This window comes from Trematosphaeria pertusa (assembly GCF_010094035.1).
Source record: "Trematosphaeria pertusa strain CBS 122368 unplaced genomic scaffold BU26scaffold_3, whole genome shotgun sequence".
NCBI lineage: Eukaryota > Fungi > Ascomycota > Dothideomycetes > Pleosporales > Trematosphaeriaceae > Trematosphaeria > Trematosphaeria pertusa.
Genome location: NW_022987214.1, coordinates 490860 through 510393, shown reverse-complemented (window position 1 = coordinate 510393; position 19534 = coordinate 490860). Strand labels below are relative to the sequence as shown.

Sequence of the window (19534 nt, the reverse complement as noted above, 5' to 3'; positions counted from 1 at the left end):
ACTTTTTTTTGCGCTCCGCACTTCCGACTTCGGCAGCCAATCAGCGCCTCGGCAGCGTCATCCCAAATCACAGGCCCTGGCCCGCTCTCTTGGCCCCCGCCGCCGTCCACTTTCGCAGGACGAAGCCCACGATCGCTACCTGAGTGAGCATGTCAGACATCCAGCAGTACCTGTTGGACTATGACCGGAGCAGGCGGGAGGCCAGCGCGGTCGCCGAGAACAGCGCGACGCGTGCGTGTTGCGGCTCCGGGACGAAAAAGAAGGCGCGTTGACAGGGCACAGGACTGCGGGCCGGCGACTTGAAGCTGTTGACGCTGATCGAGGAGCTCGGCGAGTACTTCAACAGCGAAGATGGAGCCATCCGCGCGAAGAGTAGGCGTCCCCGCGCCTGGAGAGAGCCGCGCTGACGAGTCCAGCCATGTCGTACCTCGCCGAGGTGCTGGCCTTCGTTCCGCAGAAGGTGCTCTCGCTACAGCAACGTACGTCACATCCCGCTCGATACCCGCTCCCGTATACAGCCGAGACGTGCACCATAGCGGACAGGTGCTCATGCGCTTCTAGGGAATCTCCTGTGCGACTTCGTGCTCGCCCGTCTCGAAGACAGCGAAGGCCTGGGCTCCTGCGCCAAGGGGCTGATAGCGCTCGAGGAACGCGGGAAGTGGGATAGCGAGAGGGCAAAGAAGATCGTGGAGACGTATGCGTATCCCTCCGTGGGCTGCCGCCTGGTCTCGTGCTTATCCGTGCAGGCTCCTCGCACACACCCACCCCCTCAACCAGTTCCGGCAGCAGAGCGAACGATACCCCGTCTTACGGCTTATAGACACATTGATGGCGAAATATAGAGAGGGTATGGAGCAGGTACGCTATCGCTTATTGGTGGGCCGAACGCTGATCTGCGCGAAGCGTTACGGTCTTTGCACGATGCCACGCCCGATTTCCTCTCACGATTCATCGCATACTTTGACGGCGAAAAGGATCCACGGAATTTAATGCTTGTGTTCTCTATCCTGAGGGTCCCTATGACGGAATGGAATATCGGCGCAGATGCTCAGGTATACATGCCGACCCTATGGCAAGGGCCGTCAATGGGAACTAACTGGATCCAGGATCTTTTCGATGCCGTCTTTAATTACTTCCCTATCACTTTTAGACCACCTCCAGATGACCCATATGGAATTACGGCACAAGACCTGAAAGACCGGCTGAGGGAGTGCATATCGTCTACCCCCGAGTTTGCTCCCTATGCCTTCCCGGCACTGCTGGATAAGCTGGATTCTACATCAATGAACACAAAGGTAGTAACGCGTGAGCTACTCCTCACATCGTATGCTAATGATAATAGCGGGATGTCCTCCAAACCATCACCTCCTCGGTAATGGAGTACGGGCCTCGTACAGTCTCCCTCTATTCAATCACGCTGTGGGACGCACTGAAGTTTGAAGTTCTCAATGTGCAGGAAGACGATCTTGCGGAGGAGGCACTGAACGGCCTGGCGGCCATTGCGAGAGTCCTATCTCAAGGGACGACCGGCCCGCTCAACGCATACCTCCGACCGATCATCAAAGAATGCAATGAGCATCTGGAGGATGCCCCGACGAAGCAGTCACAAGCTGCGGCACGGATATTGCACAAGATTGCCGACGTATCTCCCGAGGTCACCAACATTCTTCTCGCCGGCATGTTGCCCAATCTCTTCCTCTTATTTCAAACGGCGGACACCATCGCTAAGAGGAGGGGACTTTTGGAGGTGCTTGTACAGCTCATCCGTGCGAATATCGGTGTATACGGAGACTGGCGATCCATAGGCACCGCCGGCGAGCACTCGTCCAATAACGCGCTGTTGCAGTTTCGCGACCAAGCACGAGAAATCATGCTCAACGGCTTGGAGACAGCACCCATCAAAGAAGTGTCGTTCCGCCTGGTGTGCTTAGACGGTTTGCTCCAACTATCGAAAGCTCGGGGATTACTCAACGATGAAGACGTCGGCAAGATCATCCAGCTTTTCAACGCTATCGTCATTCACGAGGAGTCCTACGGCAAGGACGAAGTCAAAGAAGCTGCCATCAATGGACTCGTTGAGGTGGCCCGCCAGAAACCCCAAGTCGTCATTGACAAAGCATTCCCAGCTTTCATGGCACAACTTCCCGACACTGACATGGTAGAGTCGCGGGGCTACATCCCAGTTCTGGAGGCCTTTGCAAAGTTGGCCGGTGAAGAGAAGGTGTTTGATACTGTTATCCTCCGACTCAAGAACAAATTCGCCTCCGCGGTGAAACAGAACGCTTCCTCGGCCTACATCATTGCGCTTCTTTCGGCAATGCTCTATGCGCTCACAAAAGGCGCAAACAAGCTTGAGCAAAATCCAGAATCGTCATCCTACTTTCAGGACATCGTTCTCCCTCTACTAAAGCGGACCTCGAGCTCCGATGAGTCGCATCCAAGGGCATTCGATGACGAAGCGACACTCGACCTTGTGGGAAGGATATGCAACATAATTATAAGGGCACAGTCGGCGGAGCATCAGGAAACCATTACCGCCGAACTATACACTATGTTCAGAGGCACACCGCAAAGCGAGCTCCCCCCCTTTAACCTCAACGCACCCCCAGAGACGAACAGAACCATGATCGTCTCCACCCACCTTTTAGCATCCTTCCGCAAAGAGACGAAGCTGCCCTGCGAGCTCGACCTCCTCATCTCTTCCCTGGCAAACTACACTCAACAAGCGAACCTTTCCGCCTCTGTTCGATTCGCTTCTCTACGCCAGCTGTCGCTCGCGATCAACAAATTCTACTCGGCGCAGGCGTTGAAAACCTGCATGGATCCTCTGGTGAACTCCCCATTCGAGCTTTTTGTCCCCGAGAAACTTGATCCGCCGCGGATACGCATCATGTTTGCCTGCCTAAAAGGCATTCTCCTTCGGAGCAGCCCTGCACTCGCCACGCTGTACCCACATGTCCTGTCCTTCCTGTCCCATGCGCAGTACGGCACCACGGTCGCGCATGGCTTCGCCACTCTTCTCCAGCCTGACGATCTCCTCACGAAGCAGAACCACTGCCAAATTTCCGGACTGCACAAGCAGAAGTCATTCGCGCTGCTTGTGCCAAACATCACACGCGCCTTCCGCGAAGCCTCACCCGAGACCAAGCCTAACTATCTCATCGCGCTAAGTGGCATTTTGAAATGGATGCCCTTCGACATCGTCATGGAAGAAGTCGGCCAGCTGTTCCTTCTGCTCCTGCAAAGTCTAGATCTCAAGGGCGAGGACCTTGTCAAGGAATCTGCGATCGGCACGCTGACCTCCACCCTCGTCGAGAAACCGACTGTCGTGGAGGAGCATGCTGGAAGCCTCATCTCACGTTTGCTGGCGAATTCGATTGTGAACAAGGAGGCCGGAACGCCGGCGAAGGTCAGGGCCGCGGCGCTGAGGTGCTTGACGATTGTCCCGGACAAGCTGAAGGTGGAAGTGGTGCTGCCATACCGAAGACAGGTGTGCAAGAAGCTGACGGCTGCGCTGGATGACGGGAAGCGAGAGGTGAGATACGCGGCGGTGAGGTGTCGCGCGAAGTGGTTGGAGGTGGATGAGGCTGGAGACGATGACTGAATTGCAGGCCTCGGATAGCACACGCAAGGCTTGATCTTGACAATGCAATAATTAAGGCAGCCCGTCACTGTTGGAGTTCTGCGCAGGGGAGGCATCGCGAGTTGCTAAAAAGGGTCTAGCGTTCGGCCCCACCTGACAGCTCCCTTCTACTCTCCAGGGCTTCATTCTTCAACAACATGCTTCACACAAACTGTCACGTCGCTCAGTCGCTCCGGTTCAAAACCGCAAGAAACATTGGATATGCCATGGATATGGACGCGAGAGCATCACTTGGGAGCCATAGATCTCTGGGAGCGCCGTGTCACCTGTCGGACCTGCAGAACCCGAAGTTCGGACTCCGAGATGTCGCACCCACGAATGACCTCGGGATGCTTGAATTTTAGCGATAGCTGAAGGCTGCCTGGGCGTACCCTGCGTCAGACTGCTTCGTAAATCGAACGGTGGGTATTGAAATCTTTCATATGGCGTCTGACGTCTTGTTGTTTCTTTATCCGCTTCTTTCTTCTCTCTGTCCTTTGCACTCTCTACAGCTCCTTCTAACCTCTTCTCTACTTTTGCACCAAGAACCGAGCGTGCGACCGCACGGTGAAGCTTGCCTATACATACTTCCCATTTCACCACCAACATGCCTGCCGCCGCACCGCCAGGCTCCAAAATCCCCTCCACAATCCCCGACTCTAAGCCTCTCCCACGCCTCCTCTGCCTCCACGGCGGCGGCGTCAACGCCGCCATCTTCGAAGCGCAGTCGCGCTCGCTCATTCGCCACCTACAACACTCGTTCCGCCTCGTCTGGGCCGACGGGCCCTTCTTCTGCGACCCGCATTCCGACGTTATCCACGTCTACGGCTCGTACGCGCCGTTCCGCCGCTGGCTGCGATGGTTGCCCGACCACGCAGAGATCGATGCGGAGAGCTGCATTGACGAGATTGGGTATTCGATACGCACTGCGATGGAGGATGATGACAGGGAAGGCGGACGAGGAGAGTGGGTTGGGCTGGTGGGGTTCAGTCAGGGGGCCAAGCTGAGTGCGAGTTTGCTGTTGGAGCAGCAGGCGAGGGAGGAGAAGGCGAGGAGGGAGAGGAAGAACGACATTGGCGTCGGCCCGATTGGCGTGCCGGGCTTGAATTGGCGGTTTGGCATTTTGCTTGCGGGACGCGCGCCGTTGAGTAATTTGAACCCCGAGGTGTTGACGAGTCGGGCGCTGGTTAGTGCGGGGGATATTTCAGAGGGGTTTCAGTTTGTGGAGGAGGTGGATGGAGAGGCGATATTGAGGAAGCCGACAGTGCATGTGCATGGGATGGCGGACGCGGGGCTGCATCTTCACAGGAAGCTGTTGGATGAATATTGTGAGGAGGGGAGTACGACGCTGATTGAGTGGGAGGGGGCGCATAGGATACCGATTAAGAGTAAGGATGTGGAGAGGGTCATGGGCGCTGTGTATGATGTTGCGGAGAAGACGGGGGTGAAGGTTACGAGGACGGTGTGAGGTGCTCGCTGGAGGTGCTCGCTACCTAGGTATGTGTATTGATTTTATCACTTGTTCCGATACCTTGGACGTGTAGACGATTCCCTTCTCAGTTCTGAGGTAAAAGGGTATTTGCGACAGTCACAGCCCTGCCACAGAGGCATTGCTTGGAGCTTACAACTTAGCGATGCTTAGATGCCTGGCAGGAAGGGGTCTGTGCGCGGTCGGCCCCGACTCACCTTCTCTGTTGCTTCTCCCCGACTCACGAGCCTTGCTTCCTTTCATCCCTCACGGCGGGATTCCAACATCGATCGCCTTACCGTCCGCTAAGAGGCAGTACGTCTGCCACCCTCGCCGTGTCCGACTCACAGCACGCCAAGATGGCCGTCGCAGGTCAGGCCTACCGCCGTCATAAAATCCTTCTGTGGCCGATCGCTGGGTCCAGCTGTCGAGAAACCAGCATGACAAGCCGGAATCGGGGTGTGCTTGTTGAATGCCTCTCGACATCCCACACCAATTCCTGCCCTCTCTGTCGCGCTCTGCTAGTTCAACTCTACCGTAGGTCTAATTCTCCATGATGTTTCGTTCGTCACTACTCGCGTTCGTCTTCGGCTTCAATAGCGGCTGCTCAAGAATTCTCGTGGGGGTATCAACCCGCGAATACATCCGAGCATGGATACGACCCGGTCTTCGAAGTCTGCGGCAAGCTGTTATGATGGGTTCTACTGCGCGTATGATAGCAAGAATGTGGCTTTCTGCTGCGAGAAGGTATGTGGACTACCTCACTCCGCATGCGAACTTATGGGGGCTGACCCACCAAGTACTAGAACACTGATGTAGGAGACTGCGGAGACCTGTTAAACGAAACACTTAGCAGCACCGAACGCGCCGCACCCAATACTACTATCCCCGTAACCGCCATCTTCACTCCCTTAACCACCGCGTCCGACCAGTCTGTCGTTGTTAGACCCGACCGAACACCGCCCCCTTCCCTCCCAGGCGCCACAAACGGCTACACAAAGAACATCGACGCTGAAAGGGACATCTCCACAGCGGTCAGAGTGGGCATCGGCATAGGCGCATTCATCGGAGCAGCCGTCCTCTTCGCTCTCGCGGCTTTCTGCTTCATCCACCGCCGCCGCAAAGCGAGATATAAAGCGCTTGGGGACACAGATACAAACGCAGGGGATAAAGTGCTGGCGGAGCATCCGGAGCCGTTTCCGTCGCCGAGGTCGCTGTCTCCTGCTCCCGAAGCGTCTGAACCGATGCGAGGTGACACGGTGGTTTCTCCGGATCGGAGGTCGAGTGATGTGGTTTCGCCGGTGCCGCTTCAGCAGTACCCGGATAATCTGGGGATTTATGGCACGCCTGCAGCGCTTGCCGCGAGGCATCGTAGTCTGGAGCTTACGCATCTGCCTTCGCCGAGGACGCGGGCACATGGAGAGACGGATACGAATCTGCATCTATGAGGACGAAGCGTAAGGGACAGCGAAAGTGCCTTGCGGTCGACTATTTCTCTTTCAACTTAGCAACGCCCATTGCTTTGCATTGCTGGGCGTTCAAAAGCGGTGGTCCTCGATCCATCTCCGCGCTTCCTTTTTCCTAACGATTCTTAAGATTGCGAGCTATGGTCGCCTCAATAATATACTTCTCTTTATTTCTTTCAATACTGCCAACTTCTTCCATTTCCTTTTACTCCGCAATTCCGCATCAAGCCGTGTCTCGTTCATCGCGGGCGCTTCCGAGGAGCGTGCTGACGCGTTACTCGAACCGGTCTAACCGCATCACCAAGCGTGAATATATGCTCGTCATGGACCACCTTGGAGATCTCACGGCTTGGGTATTTGCGAAACATCGCGTTCGCCAGTGGTGCAGCCACGCTACTTTCCTTGGAAGGCCATCTCACAAAATACGTATGTCAAGACGGACTAAAAAGTGAGCCGCTTCTTAACATCTATGACGCCAGTCGCACTCTCCCCTAATCGACGCGTCAGAGTCCACTGGGTACGGAGTCAACGTGACACATGTATATCGGCCAAAGCCTCTCCGGTGCCGGCCGGGGAGTCTGAGAGGATCTCGCATTCGCCTGTGGCAGTGGTCGACGTGACGTTGGGTCCATGCACCTGCGCAGCATACGTAGCATGTGAGGTGCGGACGAATATGAACATGTGGGAGTGACGCAAGGTTTCATAATGGGGCTTAAGAGGTGTATAAAGTCTCACGGAATCGCCATTCTTAAAGGATCTTCTTCATCAAAGCATTCAACTACATCTACAACGTTCATCCACCCTTTCAAACCCTCTACGAACAGCAAACACCTCATCAACCATGCAGAACGAACGCGGCCAAGGCGTCTCCCACGCAACCGGCGGCTCCAAGGTCCCCGAGAAAGCTCAGCAGAAGGTCCCTCAGGGCCTCGAAGAGGATCTGCCGAACACGGTACGCCGCCACTTTGCCCTCTCTCATTCCGTCTCCACCACGATCATACTCACCGTGTGCTGGGTATCCTGGGCGGTATGCTGACTTGCTGACAAGATTCACGACACTGGCTCCGGCACCGGCCGCCAGACACACGCCAAGGATGGCGGCGATGCGTCGATAGTCCCGAAGGGTCTGCAGAAGGCTGTCCCTGAGAAGGTGGAGAGGGCGCTACCGAACAAGATTCATGATACGGGGGATGAGAAATAGTAGATAGTTGATGTATACATGTAGTCTTATCGGACAAAGGGTCTTTGAGAGGATGAAAGGTGTGTGATAGGATGTGATAATGGATGAATGGATCTCGCAATGCAGTTGACTTTAGGCAGTGAATTTGCCACTGGACATTCAGATGCTGTGCCTATCCTACACTTTTCGTCGGACATGCATGAGGAAGTTTGGGCGTGCCTGTGATGAGCTCCCTCCATGAGACTTGCGCCAAAATTATTCCTAACCATTGTTGGTGCTCGCTAAGGCATCTCCGCATTCTAGTTGGTGGGACGGAGGGGTCACCGGGTGGATAGCGGTGCCAGCACTACTAGTGACTCGTTGGAAGGAGAGAAGAGTAAAATTAGCGCCTGCGACAGCCTCTGATGCATATCTCGACGGCTGTGCGAAAATTACCCGTTGCGGCAGGTTGCCCACGTGGCGGCGCGGCTAGACCCATCGCCCGTATCGCCGCCAACCTGGGCACATCATCCCATCTCTGACTTCTGCACCGCGCCTCGCCTTCTCCGCGTTGCACGAACTCGCACCTGCAATACTGCATGCTGATGCCTTCCGGCCGGGACGAGTATGCCAGATCCCCCGTTTCATTCTCGGGCCACGCGTTCTACGGCCGTCGGTCCTTCGCGGTGATGCATTCACTGAGGCATCATTCGGCAGCCAAGAAGCCACGCCTCGCGTTTCTCGTATGGCGCTTTTGCACCGCAACGGTCACGCCTTGTGGCTGCAGCCGCTCTTTCAACTTCAGCTGCGACGTCTCCCCACCGCTGCAACTTCCACGTCATGCTCAAATAAAAAAGTCGAAGGGAGTGTTGCCTAAACGTATATGCCGATCGGCATACGCAAGACGGCGATATCTGATGCTACCATACTGTTGTTGAGTATATAGCCGTCTCCGCGTTTCCTTTATCTTCCTCCTTTCGACTCTACCGAGGTTGCAAGGGATCGGGTCTAGTCACCTGACTACATCTACAACACCATGGGAAAGCGATCTTCAAAGAAGAAGGCGAAGGAGAGCATCGAGAACAACGCTGCCAATTCTGAGAAGAAGGCGGAAGACTCACAACAGATACCGGCTATCTCTCCAGCAAGCGCCTATCTCAAGCTGTGGTCTTTCGCAACTCGCTGGGATGTGTTCCTTCGCATTTTGGCCAGCCTGTCCGCCGCCGGCGCTGGAACCGCTGAGCCCGTCATGGCCATCGTCTTCGGCAACCTTGTCAACGTTTTCAATGGGAACCCACCAGTGACACCAGAGAAGTTCAGGTCAGAGATGAACCAATACGGTCTATATTTCGTTTACCTGTTCCTCGGCAAGTCTGCCGTAAGTCTCTCTTGAGTCTGCTCAATGACAAACTAACCCTTGCAGTGCGTGTATATCGCCGGTGTCCTCTTCAACTATACGGCTTCGAGAATGACCAGGAAAATCCGATTACAATATCTCCGCAAGGTTCTCCACCAACCTGTCTCATATTTCGACACGAATGCTCCAGGTACCATCGCTTCTAGTCTCGCAAACGACACGAATGTCGTCCAGGTGGCGCTCGCGGAGAAGGTCGGCATCGTCTTCCAGGCATTTTCCATGATGATGTGTGCTTTCATCATCGCCTTTACAAGGAACTGGAAGCTCACCCTCGTCACAATAGTCATAGTCCCCTACATGATAGTCATGACTGCCGTCTTCGGCGGTATGAGCGCCAAGATCGAAGCTAAGGTAAACCAAATGGTCGGGCAAGCTGATGGAGTCGCCGAAGAAGCGCTAAGTAGTATACTCAATGTTACCGCTATGGGAGCTGCTGAGAAGCTTGTTCGCCGTTTCGACGTCCATATCAAAAGGGCAATGCAGCTATCTAAGCGCATTGGTCCGCTGAACGCGGCCATCTATGGAGACAGTAAGTTGTTTTAGCGGGAGCATCATCTACACACTAACAGCCTAGTGTTCCTCTCTACCTATAGCGGCTACGCTCTAGCACTTTTCTACGGGGTCAAACTTGTGTAAGCGAAGCGCAGAGTACGCACATCGAACATCTATCTGCTAATTGTACCGCTACTTTAGGAACCGAGGCCAGATCAGCGGCGGCGCTGTTACGACCGTCCTATTCTGCATCGTCCTCGCGAGCGGTTCCATGGGATTCATCGCTCCCGTCATACCCGATTTCACCAAAGCCACCGCTGCGTCAAAGCAAATTATCAAAAGGATCGGGGATCCGAAAAACAAGGTCGCATCGGAAGCTACGCGCTCTGGTCAAGAGATTCGCCATCTCCGGGGCGAGCTGGAGGTGAAGGATGTATCATTTTCTTATCCTGAAAGGCCTACGGTTACCGTTCTCAACAGGCTGAGCCTGCATATTCCCGCAAATAAAGTAACTGCAATTGTGGGGAGCAGTGGAAGCGGGAAAAGCACCATTGTTGGCCTCCTGGTAAGTTTCATGCCGCGCTTGATTTGCGACCCGTGTTACTTTGCCACCTCCGTTGGGATAATCCGGATCTTGTCTCAGTTGGAGCGAGCTACTGTGCTCTATTACACCTATTTCTAGGCGTCAAACTCAATGATGCTGCCTCACATCTATGCGCTTTGCTTATGGCAGATACTAACGCACAGCAGGAAAAATGGTATACTGTCCACGAGGGCACGATTCTGGTAGACGCGCAGAATATCAACGAGCTTGATCTCACATGGTGGAGAATGCAGGTTGGTCTCGTTCAACAGGTGAGCCGCGATGCCCAGTGGTTTCCCGACCATCATTAACAAGTGTCTAGGAGCCGATGCTCTTCAACGATACTATTTATCGCAACGTACTCAACGGCCTGCGCGGACCCGAGTACGAGCAGCTATCGGAAGAGAAGAAGCGGGAGATTGTGATTGATGCCTGCAAACAGGCCAATGCTCACGATTTCATCGAACAGCTGCCTCAGGGCTATGACACCCCTGCGGGAGAGCGAGCCGGAATGCTTAGCGGTGGCCAAAAGCAACGAATCGCTATTGCGCGCAGCATCGTCTCGAACCCGAAGATCCTTCTCCTTGATGAAGCAACTTCTGCGCTGGATTCAGAATCAGAAAGAGCGGTCTCGGCGGCGTTGGAGAAAGCTTCCCGAGGCCGGACGACCGTCATGATCGCTCATAAGCTTTCAACAGTCGTGAACGCCGATAATATCGTCGTCCTGGAGAAGGGCGTCATAGTCGAGCAAGGGACGCATGCTCAGCTTCTCGCATTAGGAGGCCACTACTGCAACTTATTGCTTGCACAGGGCGGCTCTAGCGGCCACTCTTCCGAAAAGGACGTCTTCGTGGAACAGACTGAGGATGTCTCTCGGACTGTATCGCGAAGGCTGACCCGCCGATCGACTAAGGGTGCAATTGCGCCTTTGGAAGATACAAGCTCTTCTCTGGAGTCACCGGTAATCAGCCGTAAGCGAAGGCTCTTATGGTGCATCTATCAACTGTATGCAGAGCACCCAGGACTTATCTGGCCCAGCTTTATCGGTCTGGTCGCTGCCATTGCTGTCGGGGCTGCTTTTCCACTCCAAGCCGTCTTATTCTCTCGGTTCGTCACCATCTTCGAAGCTCAAGGGGACGAGCTAATCCGCCGGGGCAACTTCTGGGCCCTCATGTTCTTCATTCTCGGAATTTCCAGCTTTGTCTGCTATCTTGTGCTGTTCTCCGTCATGGGGATCGTCGCGTCCAAGTTTGGGACAATCTATTGGCACTCCTATCTCAGGTCCATGCTCGGCCAGGATGTTGTCTTCTTCCAGCACAAGGCGAACACTGCCGGAGGACTCACGACACTCTTACGAGGTGACGGCGACAGCATGTACCTGCTCTTTGCGATGAATTCGGGACTACTTATCTCGATGATAGTGACCCTTGTCGCATGCTGCATCCTATCCATTGCGGTAGGCTGGAAGCTCGGCCTCGTTTCCGTCTTTGGATGTATTCCGGTCTTGCTGGGTTCCGGTTTCGCGCGGATGAGGCTTGATCTGGGAGCTCAGGACCGATGCGCTGCTGCATTCCTCGAGAGCGCTAGGTACAGCACTGAGGCGATTTCCGCGATCAGGACAGTGTCGAGCCTGACCATGGAGGGAAAGGTGGAGAACATGTATCATGAGAAGCTGGAGAGCGCTTCTGCTAGAACGCTTCGGAGGATGCTGGTAGAGATGGCGTTTTACACCTCGGGAGATACTCTCGGGCTTGCTGGTAAGACACCGCACGATATGTCGGGAAAAATTGTAGGCTCTAACCTTGATTGAAGTATGTGGTCTAGTATTCTGGTACGGCGGACGGCTTGTGTCGTTTGGCGAAATGTCGTCTGCGCAGTACTTTCTCATCTTCGCGGCAATCCTTTTCGGAGGACAGTCGTCAGGATTTATATTTGGCTTCACGACTAGTGAGTACCATATTCTTGCTCTATCTAATCCTACGTTAACAGCTCGATTAGGCATCAACAAGTCACACGCAGCTCTAAATCGCATATTGTATCTGACGCACACCAAACCCACCATCAACTCGTCAACCGGGCTCGATCCTGCACAGGCCCAGATAACGGCAGATGTTCCAACAATAGAGTTCCGTGACGTCCACTTCCGGTACCCGTCACGGCCCACAGTCCCCGTTCTTCGGGGTATATCTCTATCCGTCTCACGCGGCTCGCATGTCTGCGTCGTGGGACCAAGCGGGTGCGGTAAATCGACTCTTGTCGCTCTCCTTGAACGCTTCTACGACCTGCAAACCCAAACCGAGGACCAAAATGCCTACGATTCGGGCGAGATATACCTATACGGCCGTTCAATCACCGAATGGGATATTAACAAACTGCGCGGGATGATGGGCCTCATGGCGCAAGACACTATCCTCTACCAAGGCACGATCAAGGACAACATCCTCCTCGGGATCGACGAAAGCAAGATCCATCCCTCAGAGCTCCAATCCCGCGTCGAAACTGCATGCCGCCAAGCTAACATTCACGAATTCATCGCCTCCCTCCCGCAATCCTACGCCACCGACATCGGTGCCCGCGGTGTGGCTCTCTCAGGTGGTCAACGCCAACGTCTCGCTCTCGCTCGATGTCTCATCCGCAATCCAGACATCCTTCTGCTCGACGAAGCCACGAGCGCGCTTGATCCAGAGAGCGAGAAAGCTGTGCGGGATGCGCTGGACAGAGTCAGGCTGGAAAGGGAAGGGCTGACGATCGTAAGTGTGACGCATCAAGTTGAGGCTATGCGGGATGCAGACCGAATTTTTGTGGCTGAGAGGGGTGCTATTGTCGAGGAGGGCAGGTGGGATGAGTTGATGGGGAGGAGGGGGAGGCTTTGGGGGATGGTGATTCAGGGGGAGGTACAGGGGCATACGTGAGGAGGTGCGGTGGGGAGGGAGTGTATTATATGAGCGAGTTCGTTTGCGGGTTTTAGATTTCCATGTCTCGAATTGACGCACTGAAGTGCGGCCATCTGTCTATGTTGGCTGGTGAAGCCTCAGGGACCGTGCTTACGTAAGTTTGCGTCTGTGGCGCAACCTTAGTAAGCTCAACCAGCCACCAGCCCCGAACGAGAACTGAACGTCTACACCACCCCGCCCGGCGAACCATTCTCCTGACTTGAGCCGCCCACTTCTATGCAGCATAGTTCTACACCTTTCGCTCTCTTCAGGGCCGGCTGGTCTTCATAGCGCCGAGCATGACGGATGGGGTTGCGCCGCGTACAACCTCTCTTGGTTGTCTAGCCGACTTCCACTGAGCGCATTCCCCACAACCCAATCCGTGCAAAAGATGTCTGTAATTGGAAATTCCGGAGCAAGGCGAGTCCGCAACAGGTCAAGGTAACGTCACTTGTGTCTTTCACATTAATACGTAAGTTTTGGGTTTCATTAAAATATACCACATCGAAGCGATCGCTCGACAGCATGACCGCGGGGATATATACACGAACGCACACTCCCGCACTAGTAGTTGTACTTGTAGCACAACTTCCCATCCAAGGTATTAATAATGTCCCTAACCTTTACATTAGGCCTCAGCCCATTTACCGATACCACCGTGTCCAGCGTCAGCGGATTCCCCACCCGATCCGTCCCGTCGATGTACGTAACGCGCGCTGCGTCCGCATTCTGCCAGATACGGTAGTTGCGATCGATGAAGGCGTGGTGCAGCCAGAAGACTGGGTCGCCGGGCGACGCATACACGTCGGCCATGACGGCGCCAATGCCGTTGTGGGCCCAGGCGTGCAGGCCGCCTTCGGCGTAGTAGGCCATGTCGGCGTAGTCCGTGCGTGCGTTGATGGCGTTGAGCAGGGCGGAGTTGCAGTTCTGCGTCTGGCTGGCGTCGCCGTTGCGGGCGAGGCAGTGCGCGGTGTTGCCGGAGCCGGGGCCGATGTTTAGTGTGAGACCGGCGAATTGCTGGGATGGGCATGTTAGTGGATTGTTCTCAGGAGTGGATTGCCAAAGAAGAGGAGGATATATACGCACCCCGTCTGTTACACACCGTCCACCAAGCGCAATCCCACCGAACCATGAGCTCGAGAAAATGGACGACTGCGAGAAGCGGCCTGGATAGCGGGTCTCGTCAAACCAAGGCAATGGGCCAGTGAAGCCGCACTCAGAGCGCAGGATGTCCTCAAACGTCCACAGGAGGTATCGGTGCCAGATCAAGAACTTGGAGTTGTTGTGCACGTTCACGGTGAGCGTCTGGTGCAGCGCAACGAGATCCTCGTAGCGATTCCTGGCCGCGGAGAACTGGCCCGAGGCCGGCTTGCCTATCAGGCATTTGACGGCGTTTACGAAAGACTGGCGATCGTTGTTGTTCATCGAGTCCCATTCCATCCGGACGCGCGGGTTCGCGCACGTGGCCGCGGCGGCCATCAAGTTCATCGTGGGTTCGCGAGTGGGCGGAGTAACAGCGGGCGCGTTGAGCACATCTTCGATGGTGAATTTGTTAGGGCGCGAGGTGTTGAAAGCCGTGAGTGGTAGGGCTGGAGCGACAGCACGGGGTGGAAGAGCGACAGCAGACACGCCTTCGACAGCGAGCAGAGCCGCGAGAGAAAACGAGAGGCGCATGGCTATTGGCAATGATACCCCAAAAAGCCAAGAAAAGGAATTAAAGATTAACTAGTATTATAATTAAAACGGACCTTTTTTCTTCTACCTGTGTGTAACGAGTGCTGGGCAGAAGAATCCGCTGCAGAATCCATTTTTGACGGGATACGTATCGCCCCTTATATGGGAGGGGAGGGGAGGGGGGATGTGTTCACCGCATTGCAATCTCCTTGCCAGCTCGTCGCCTTATTTCTCTGCCGTCCGGCCTGCCTGCGCTCAGTCAACAACAAAAACGAACACGAACATAAATTAAGCTTAGGGAGACTGCAGCCATAGAATTGGAAAGATTGAAGGCTGCTCCTCGCCGCCAATCAGACGGCTCAATGCCGGCGGCTAAACTGCTTCGGGATCGTGGCTCGACGAGGGTTCCAGCCGAGCTGCCTCAAACGGGCTGGCTGGCGCTGCTGGAATACGGGGGCCAGGGGGCTAATGAAGAGGTACCGAGTTGTGTGGTACAAGCGGGTAGGTTGTGGATCTGCTGATGCCACCACCAGCCGACCGACTTTTCCTTTGCTGACGATGATCCGCCGAACGAAAAGACGCTTTTCCTAGCCTGAGGCGTGTTCCTGCCGATATTTCCGGGGCCTGTCTGTGTGTGCGTGAACGGCGTCGGCACCGAGCCGAGCTTGGGCCTGGTCGCGTGTATGCTAAGAATAGGTTCTACGGAGGTATCGTCGTTTATCTTCCGAACATGGTGATTTCTCGCATTGCATTGCGCTGGTCCCCTGGATGAGGATGCCGATGTGTCCTACAGGATGTGTTCCGGTCTATCAGGGGCTTGGGGAGAGATTTGGCTCCAAGTGCACGGCAAACGGCTCCAGAGGTACGAACTATTCTCCACTACGACATTGACAGCGAACGACGACGAAACGACGAGCTTGCCCGCATGATCAAGAGACGACAACACTAGAGCCGAGAGGGGAGATTTCCTGTAAAGCCACGCGCGAAGCCGTTGGTCGTATCCCCTGCCGCTATCGTATTCTACTCCGTACACCAGGTTCGTAAGGGGCGGCGCCTAGGCATGGCATTGTCTTCACTTCTTCCAACGACTTTTTGTGGGGTTTAGTGGCAGCTTGCTGAGTGTGAAGTTACCGCTCGCTCTTTATTTTCGATTGCCGTGCGCCACCACGAACACTATGTAACCTGGCGAGCCAACGCTTCTATTTCCTTTAACATGGTCCACAGTACTAAATGTTTAGCGCGCTGAGTAAGCTTCAGCTTCTACAACTTAGTATCACCGGCTAACCCGCTTCGTCGAATAGTGATTGATTGATTGACTGGTTTCTCTCGTGTTTGAGTCACCAACCTAGATAGGAAAATAGTGTACGTGTATGTATAAGCATTGCAATACTATCTAGAATACAAGTTCTACTATGACTATCTATAAAAGGATAACTCCACGATGCCAATGCTAAGTATGTTGTTAGAAGTCCCATAGAGTGCCGAATGCGTGCAACCCGGCTGCGCGGCAGCCTTGCATCATCTCATCATTTCCCTGCATGTTGGACGTAATGAAGATGACCTCGGCTCCAAATCTTGTCCAGGTATCCTTGAGAAGTTCCATAGTGTCTGGTCGTCCTCCTCGTTTCTTTGAGTCCCAGAGGATCATCCTCTCGGGTTCCATGTGCTTATGGATCAGGCCCGTAATCGTCGGCCCAAACGTTCTCTCTTGATCAGAGCCTATCCAAATGAGGAACCAGTCCGGGCTCTGGATGCACGTGGACAACGCTGCCCCGATGCCGGTTCCGGTGCAGACGCGAATGCCTCTCTTGAACATTGCCGAGGCATGCCCCACGCCAGCTATGGTGTGTTAGTGGATGACGACGGCGAATAGGGGGAGACAACGTACCGAACTTCAGCTCCCTAGTCCACACTGTCTTGGGTGGATTGGCAACAAGATCCTTGGTGAAGTCACCCTGAACGCCGCAGATCATATAGTGATGCCTAGCCTTCCGGCCCTCGCTAATGATCCCAAAGGCGTGGTACTCCATGATTGAAGTGCGGCTGATTCTTCCCAAGAGACCCTGCTGCATGCCACGCTCGAAACGGAGAACCGCAACTTTGGGAGATGGGATTTCAACCTCAACAGGGACCTCACGAAGGGTAACCCAAGGGATGAGGACACTGTGCATCATCAGTAATAGTTACCGAACAAGCGGAGAGCAACGTACAACACTGTCATAAACACGGCAAACCAAAGCTCTTGCGCGCTGAGCAGGGCGTGCGTGTCGGATCTCCATTGCCCAAGTTTAACGTCGTAAACATTTCCCATAACTACGAATATCCAGGTGGTCTAGTATAAGTCAGCGCAGGCACAGTGGCAAATTGAGATAGGGGTACGTACTGCGAGGCCCAACCATCCAATAAACCGATGATGCTTTTCGAATACGTTATGATACGTGCTAATCGAGGCGTTAGTTATCTAAAGTTCGATGTAGAAATTGGACCCACTTACTTGCGAACCCAAGGAAAGGCACTTAAGACGGAAATGATAATAAAGACGTTTGTGATTATGCCGCTGGCGATCACAGCAGGGTTTTGAACGGCGCGATAACGAATGATGTCGACGATCTTGAACACCAGCCAGCTAGAGACTCTGTCAGTACCGTTCATCACCGGATTGAAGGGTTGCCTTACGCAGCACCGGAGAGAGCGCATCCCGAATGGATGCCTCCGACATGCTGCAGAATAGACGTCGCTGCGTACTTGACGCGCATTGGGGCCCACTAATGAATCTTTGTCAGCAATCGTCCCATGACTAGTGAAGAGAAGGGGCACGTACGCTTCGCAGGCCATATATGGCAACCATGTACAGAAAACGCATCCACAACTCGTTTCGGAACATAATTGCGCAGAGGAGGTTGCCCAGTACCAAGGCGCCCAGGTGGTTCTCGGCGTAAGGGAACCGCCCCAGTGCGGCCATGATGATTCCAGTCAAGTTGAGCAAGGTAACGAACGTGAAAAACTTCCGGTACGTGTTGAACCAAAGATCGAATAGGATCCATCGACTGATTTTTGGTTTTCGCGGTGCTGGTTTCTTGACGGTCGCCTCGAGTACGTTGGCGTCGGTGGCCCGCCGCCCTGCCGGCCATGACAGCGACAGTTCAGGCACACTGGAGAACGGCGTGATGCCTTCATGGACTGGTGAGGCAGGGGATAACAGCTGGGTGTTGATGTGCGTTGCCCTCTTCGGGCCCATGTAGACGAAAGGTGGAGGCGCCGTCAACTCCAGAGTGCTCTCGTACATGCCCTTCTCTGCATCATCGAGAGAGTCCTGGCTGCGGCCACCGGCAAGGTGGCTTTGCGGTGAGACTACCATGATGAGCTCACGCTCATGGAGGTTCGAGACACAGATGCTGAGAAACGACGCGGCAGGGGTGACTTGGGATGGGGAAGTCACCTGCGGATTGCCAGAGGGCGAGTTTTAACCAGTCCCGGGGGGGTCAAGCCCCACCACTTGGGTGTTCTAACGACCCGAAGGAGACAAATGAAGTTCCATCGCCAGATAGATTCTGTAGAATAGGCCAGCCCAATGTGCCGACAGTGGGTGGAACGTACTCCCCAGGTAGCAAGGCAGCTATGGGCAGTCAAGTGGCACGCGGGCAATTGCCGTCCGTTCTGGCCGTGACACAGAGGCGCAGTCCCATTTAGTCCGTTAGAGTAATATATGAAGCGATATTGTCGATTTCTCGTGTCGCTTGTTCACAGCCTGCGCTGCTGTCATAGGTGGTGCTGATTTTGAACAAGGCCCCACTACCGACTCAAAGAAGACGACCGGTACCGTGACCCATAGCCTGGTCATTGGGATGTTCCACAGGCATTCATGGCCCCGTTCAGGGATATTGAGGCTCTGCATCCCCTCGTCCGACGCCCGACGGTGACCGTTCGGTGTTCCCACGCTTCACTGCGTCGAGGCGCAGGAGCTAGAATCCGGGGTTAATATGGATAAAGGGGGCTTGAATTAAAACTTGCCTTATCAGCTCATATATATGGGCTATCATCTCTCATCTTGTCCATACTCGACATGATCTCATCGTACAGTAGTTGGGTGTTTATACGCTCAACCATGGTTCCTTTGGTTTCGCCTAACTCGTCAACAACGCGACGATGGATGGAGGCTGCCAGCAAACGATATGCCCTGGATATAATTGCCGACATGCCACCTCAGTGGCGGAAAAAATGTGACGTAGGGGACTCCACCAAGGCTCGAACGCGCACAGGCGCACGAGGGAAAGGCAACGCCGGCGATCATCCTAGGCCCTAAATTTAAGCTTAATCACAGCCTTCGAGCAGTGGAACGAGTGTTTCAATCTACGGTATCCACATCCATGCCGGCAATCAAAACATGGTGGCTCCACGCCCCCACACTTCAGCCGCATGCCGGCAAAAAGTCGAAAATGCGTGGAAGTGCCGCATGCTTCAGAGATGCTCGCCCCCGTCACCCGACGACTGTTGCAGACCGGCGCGGCGGGGGAAATCGGGAACGGGGATCCAGTAGACTTTGGAGGATAGTTATCTGAGTGTCTGAGTGTTAGTGAGTGTTTGCGTCCTAGTGTAGTGGCGAAATCGTACTTGAGCTCCGAAGCAGTTGTAGTTAACGCAAGCGGCCGGCGTCTCGGTCCGGAGGAGTCTGAGTATGATTTAGCGCGCCTAAAAAGGGCAGCTGAAGGTCGAAGTTTTG

At 54.5% G+C, this 19534-nt stretch overlaps 7 protein-coding genes across 7 annotated transcripts; 5 read left to right on the top strand and 2 right to left on the bottom strand.

The window, feature by feature from the left end:
- Positions 1-149: 149 nt before the first annotated feature.
- Positions 150-3604, top strand: BU26DRAFT_560273 (ARM repeat-containing protein; the record flags this gene model as incomplete). Its single annotated transcript, XM_033832785.1, has 8 exons — positions 150-231; positions 283-372; positions 417-479; positions 562-694; positions 747-847; positions 904-1052; positions 1107-1295; positions 1343-3604. The coding sequence occupies 8 exons, from the start codon at positions 150-152 to the stop codon at positions 3602-3604; spliced, it is 3069 nt and encodes a 1022-aa protein (XP_033687933.1).
- Positions 3605-4229: 625 nt separating this feature from the next.
- BU26DRAFT_476706 (uncharacterized protein) lies at positions 4230-5261 on the top strand (the record flags this gene model as incomplete). Its single annotated transcript, XM_033825579.1, has 1 exon — positions 4230-5261. One exon carries the CDS (start codon positions 4230-4232, stop codon positions 5088-5090), a length of 861 nt encoding a protein of 286 aa, XP_033687932.1. The 3' UTR covers positions 5091-5261.
- Positions 5262-5494: 233 nt separating this feature from the next.
- BU26DRAFT_211815 (uncharacterized protein) lies at positions 5495-6870 on the top strand. Its single transcript, XM_033820656.1, has 2 exons — positions 5495-5837; positions 5897-6870. Exons 1-2 carry the CDS (start codon positions 5742-5744, stop codon positions 6536-6538), a joined length of 738 nt encoding a protein of 245 aa, XP_033687931.1. The 5' UTR covers positions 5495-5741; the 3' UTR covers positions 6539-6870.
- Positions 6871-7397: 527 nt separating this feature from the next.
- BU26DRAFT_418558 (uncharacterized protein) lies at positions 7398-7757 on the top strand (the record flags this gene model as incomplete). Its single annotated transcript, XM_033823253.1, has 2 exons — positions 7398-7508; positions 7605-7757. The coding sequence occupies 2 exons, from the start codon at positions 7398-7400 to the stop codon at positions 7755-7757; spliced, it is 264 nt and encodes an 87-aa protein (XP_033687930.1).
- A 494-nt stretch (positions 7758-8251) lies between these two features.
- BU26DRAFT_476699 (multidrug resistance protein) lies at positions 8252-13119 on the top strand (the record flags this gene model as incomplete). Its single annotated transcript, XM_033825578.1, has 8 exons — positions 8252-9093; positions 9139-9661; positions 9707-9764; positions 9826-10189; positions 10375-10479; positions 10530-11964; positions 12020-12154; positions 12206-13119. Exons 1-8 carry the CDS (start codon positions 8752-8754, stop codon positions 13117-13119), a joined length of 3876 nt encoding a protein of 1291 aa, XP_033687929.1. The 5' UTR covers positions 8252-8751.
- A 585-nt stretch (positions 13120-13704) lies between these two features.
- BU26DRAFT_537920 (Di-copper centre-containing protein) lies at positions 13705-14814 on the bottom strand (the record flags this gene model as incomplete). The annotated part of the gene is made up of 3 exons (XM_033831438.1): positions 13705-14157; positions 14227-14675; positions 14745-14814. The coding sequence occupies 3 exons, from the start codon at positions 14812-14814 to the stop codon at positions 13705-13707; spliced, it is 972 nt and encodes a 323-aa protein (XP_033687928.1).
- Positions 14815-16276: 1462 nt separating this feature from the next.
- Positions 16277-18666, bottom strand: BU26DRAFT_587622 (uncharacterized protein; the record flags this gene model as incomplete). The annotated part of the gene is made up of 7 exons (XM_033834695.1): positions 17636-18666; positions 17491-17579; positions 17309-17440; positions 17198-17255; positions 17040-17146; positions 16703-16977; positions 16277-16653 (listed from the first exon to the last, which is right to left on the bottom strand). The coding sequence occupies exons 1-7, from the start codon at positions 18170-18172 to the stop codon at positions 16277-16279; spliced, it is 1575 nt and encodes a 524-aa protein (XP_033687927.1). The 5' UTR covers positions 18173-18666.
- Between the last annotated feature and the right edge of the window lie 868 nt (positions 18667-19534).

Excerpts from the sequence above, each read along its gene's own strand:
- BU26DRAFT_211815 (XM_033820656.1), top strand. The coding sequence starts at position 5,742 with ATGGATACGACCCGGTCTTCGAAGTCTGCGGCAAGCTGTTATGATGGG. Across the intron at positions 5,838-5,896 it reads TGGCTTTCTGCTGCGAGAAG|AACACTGATGTAGGAGACTG; the intron begins GTATGTGGACTA and ends ACCAAGTACTAG.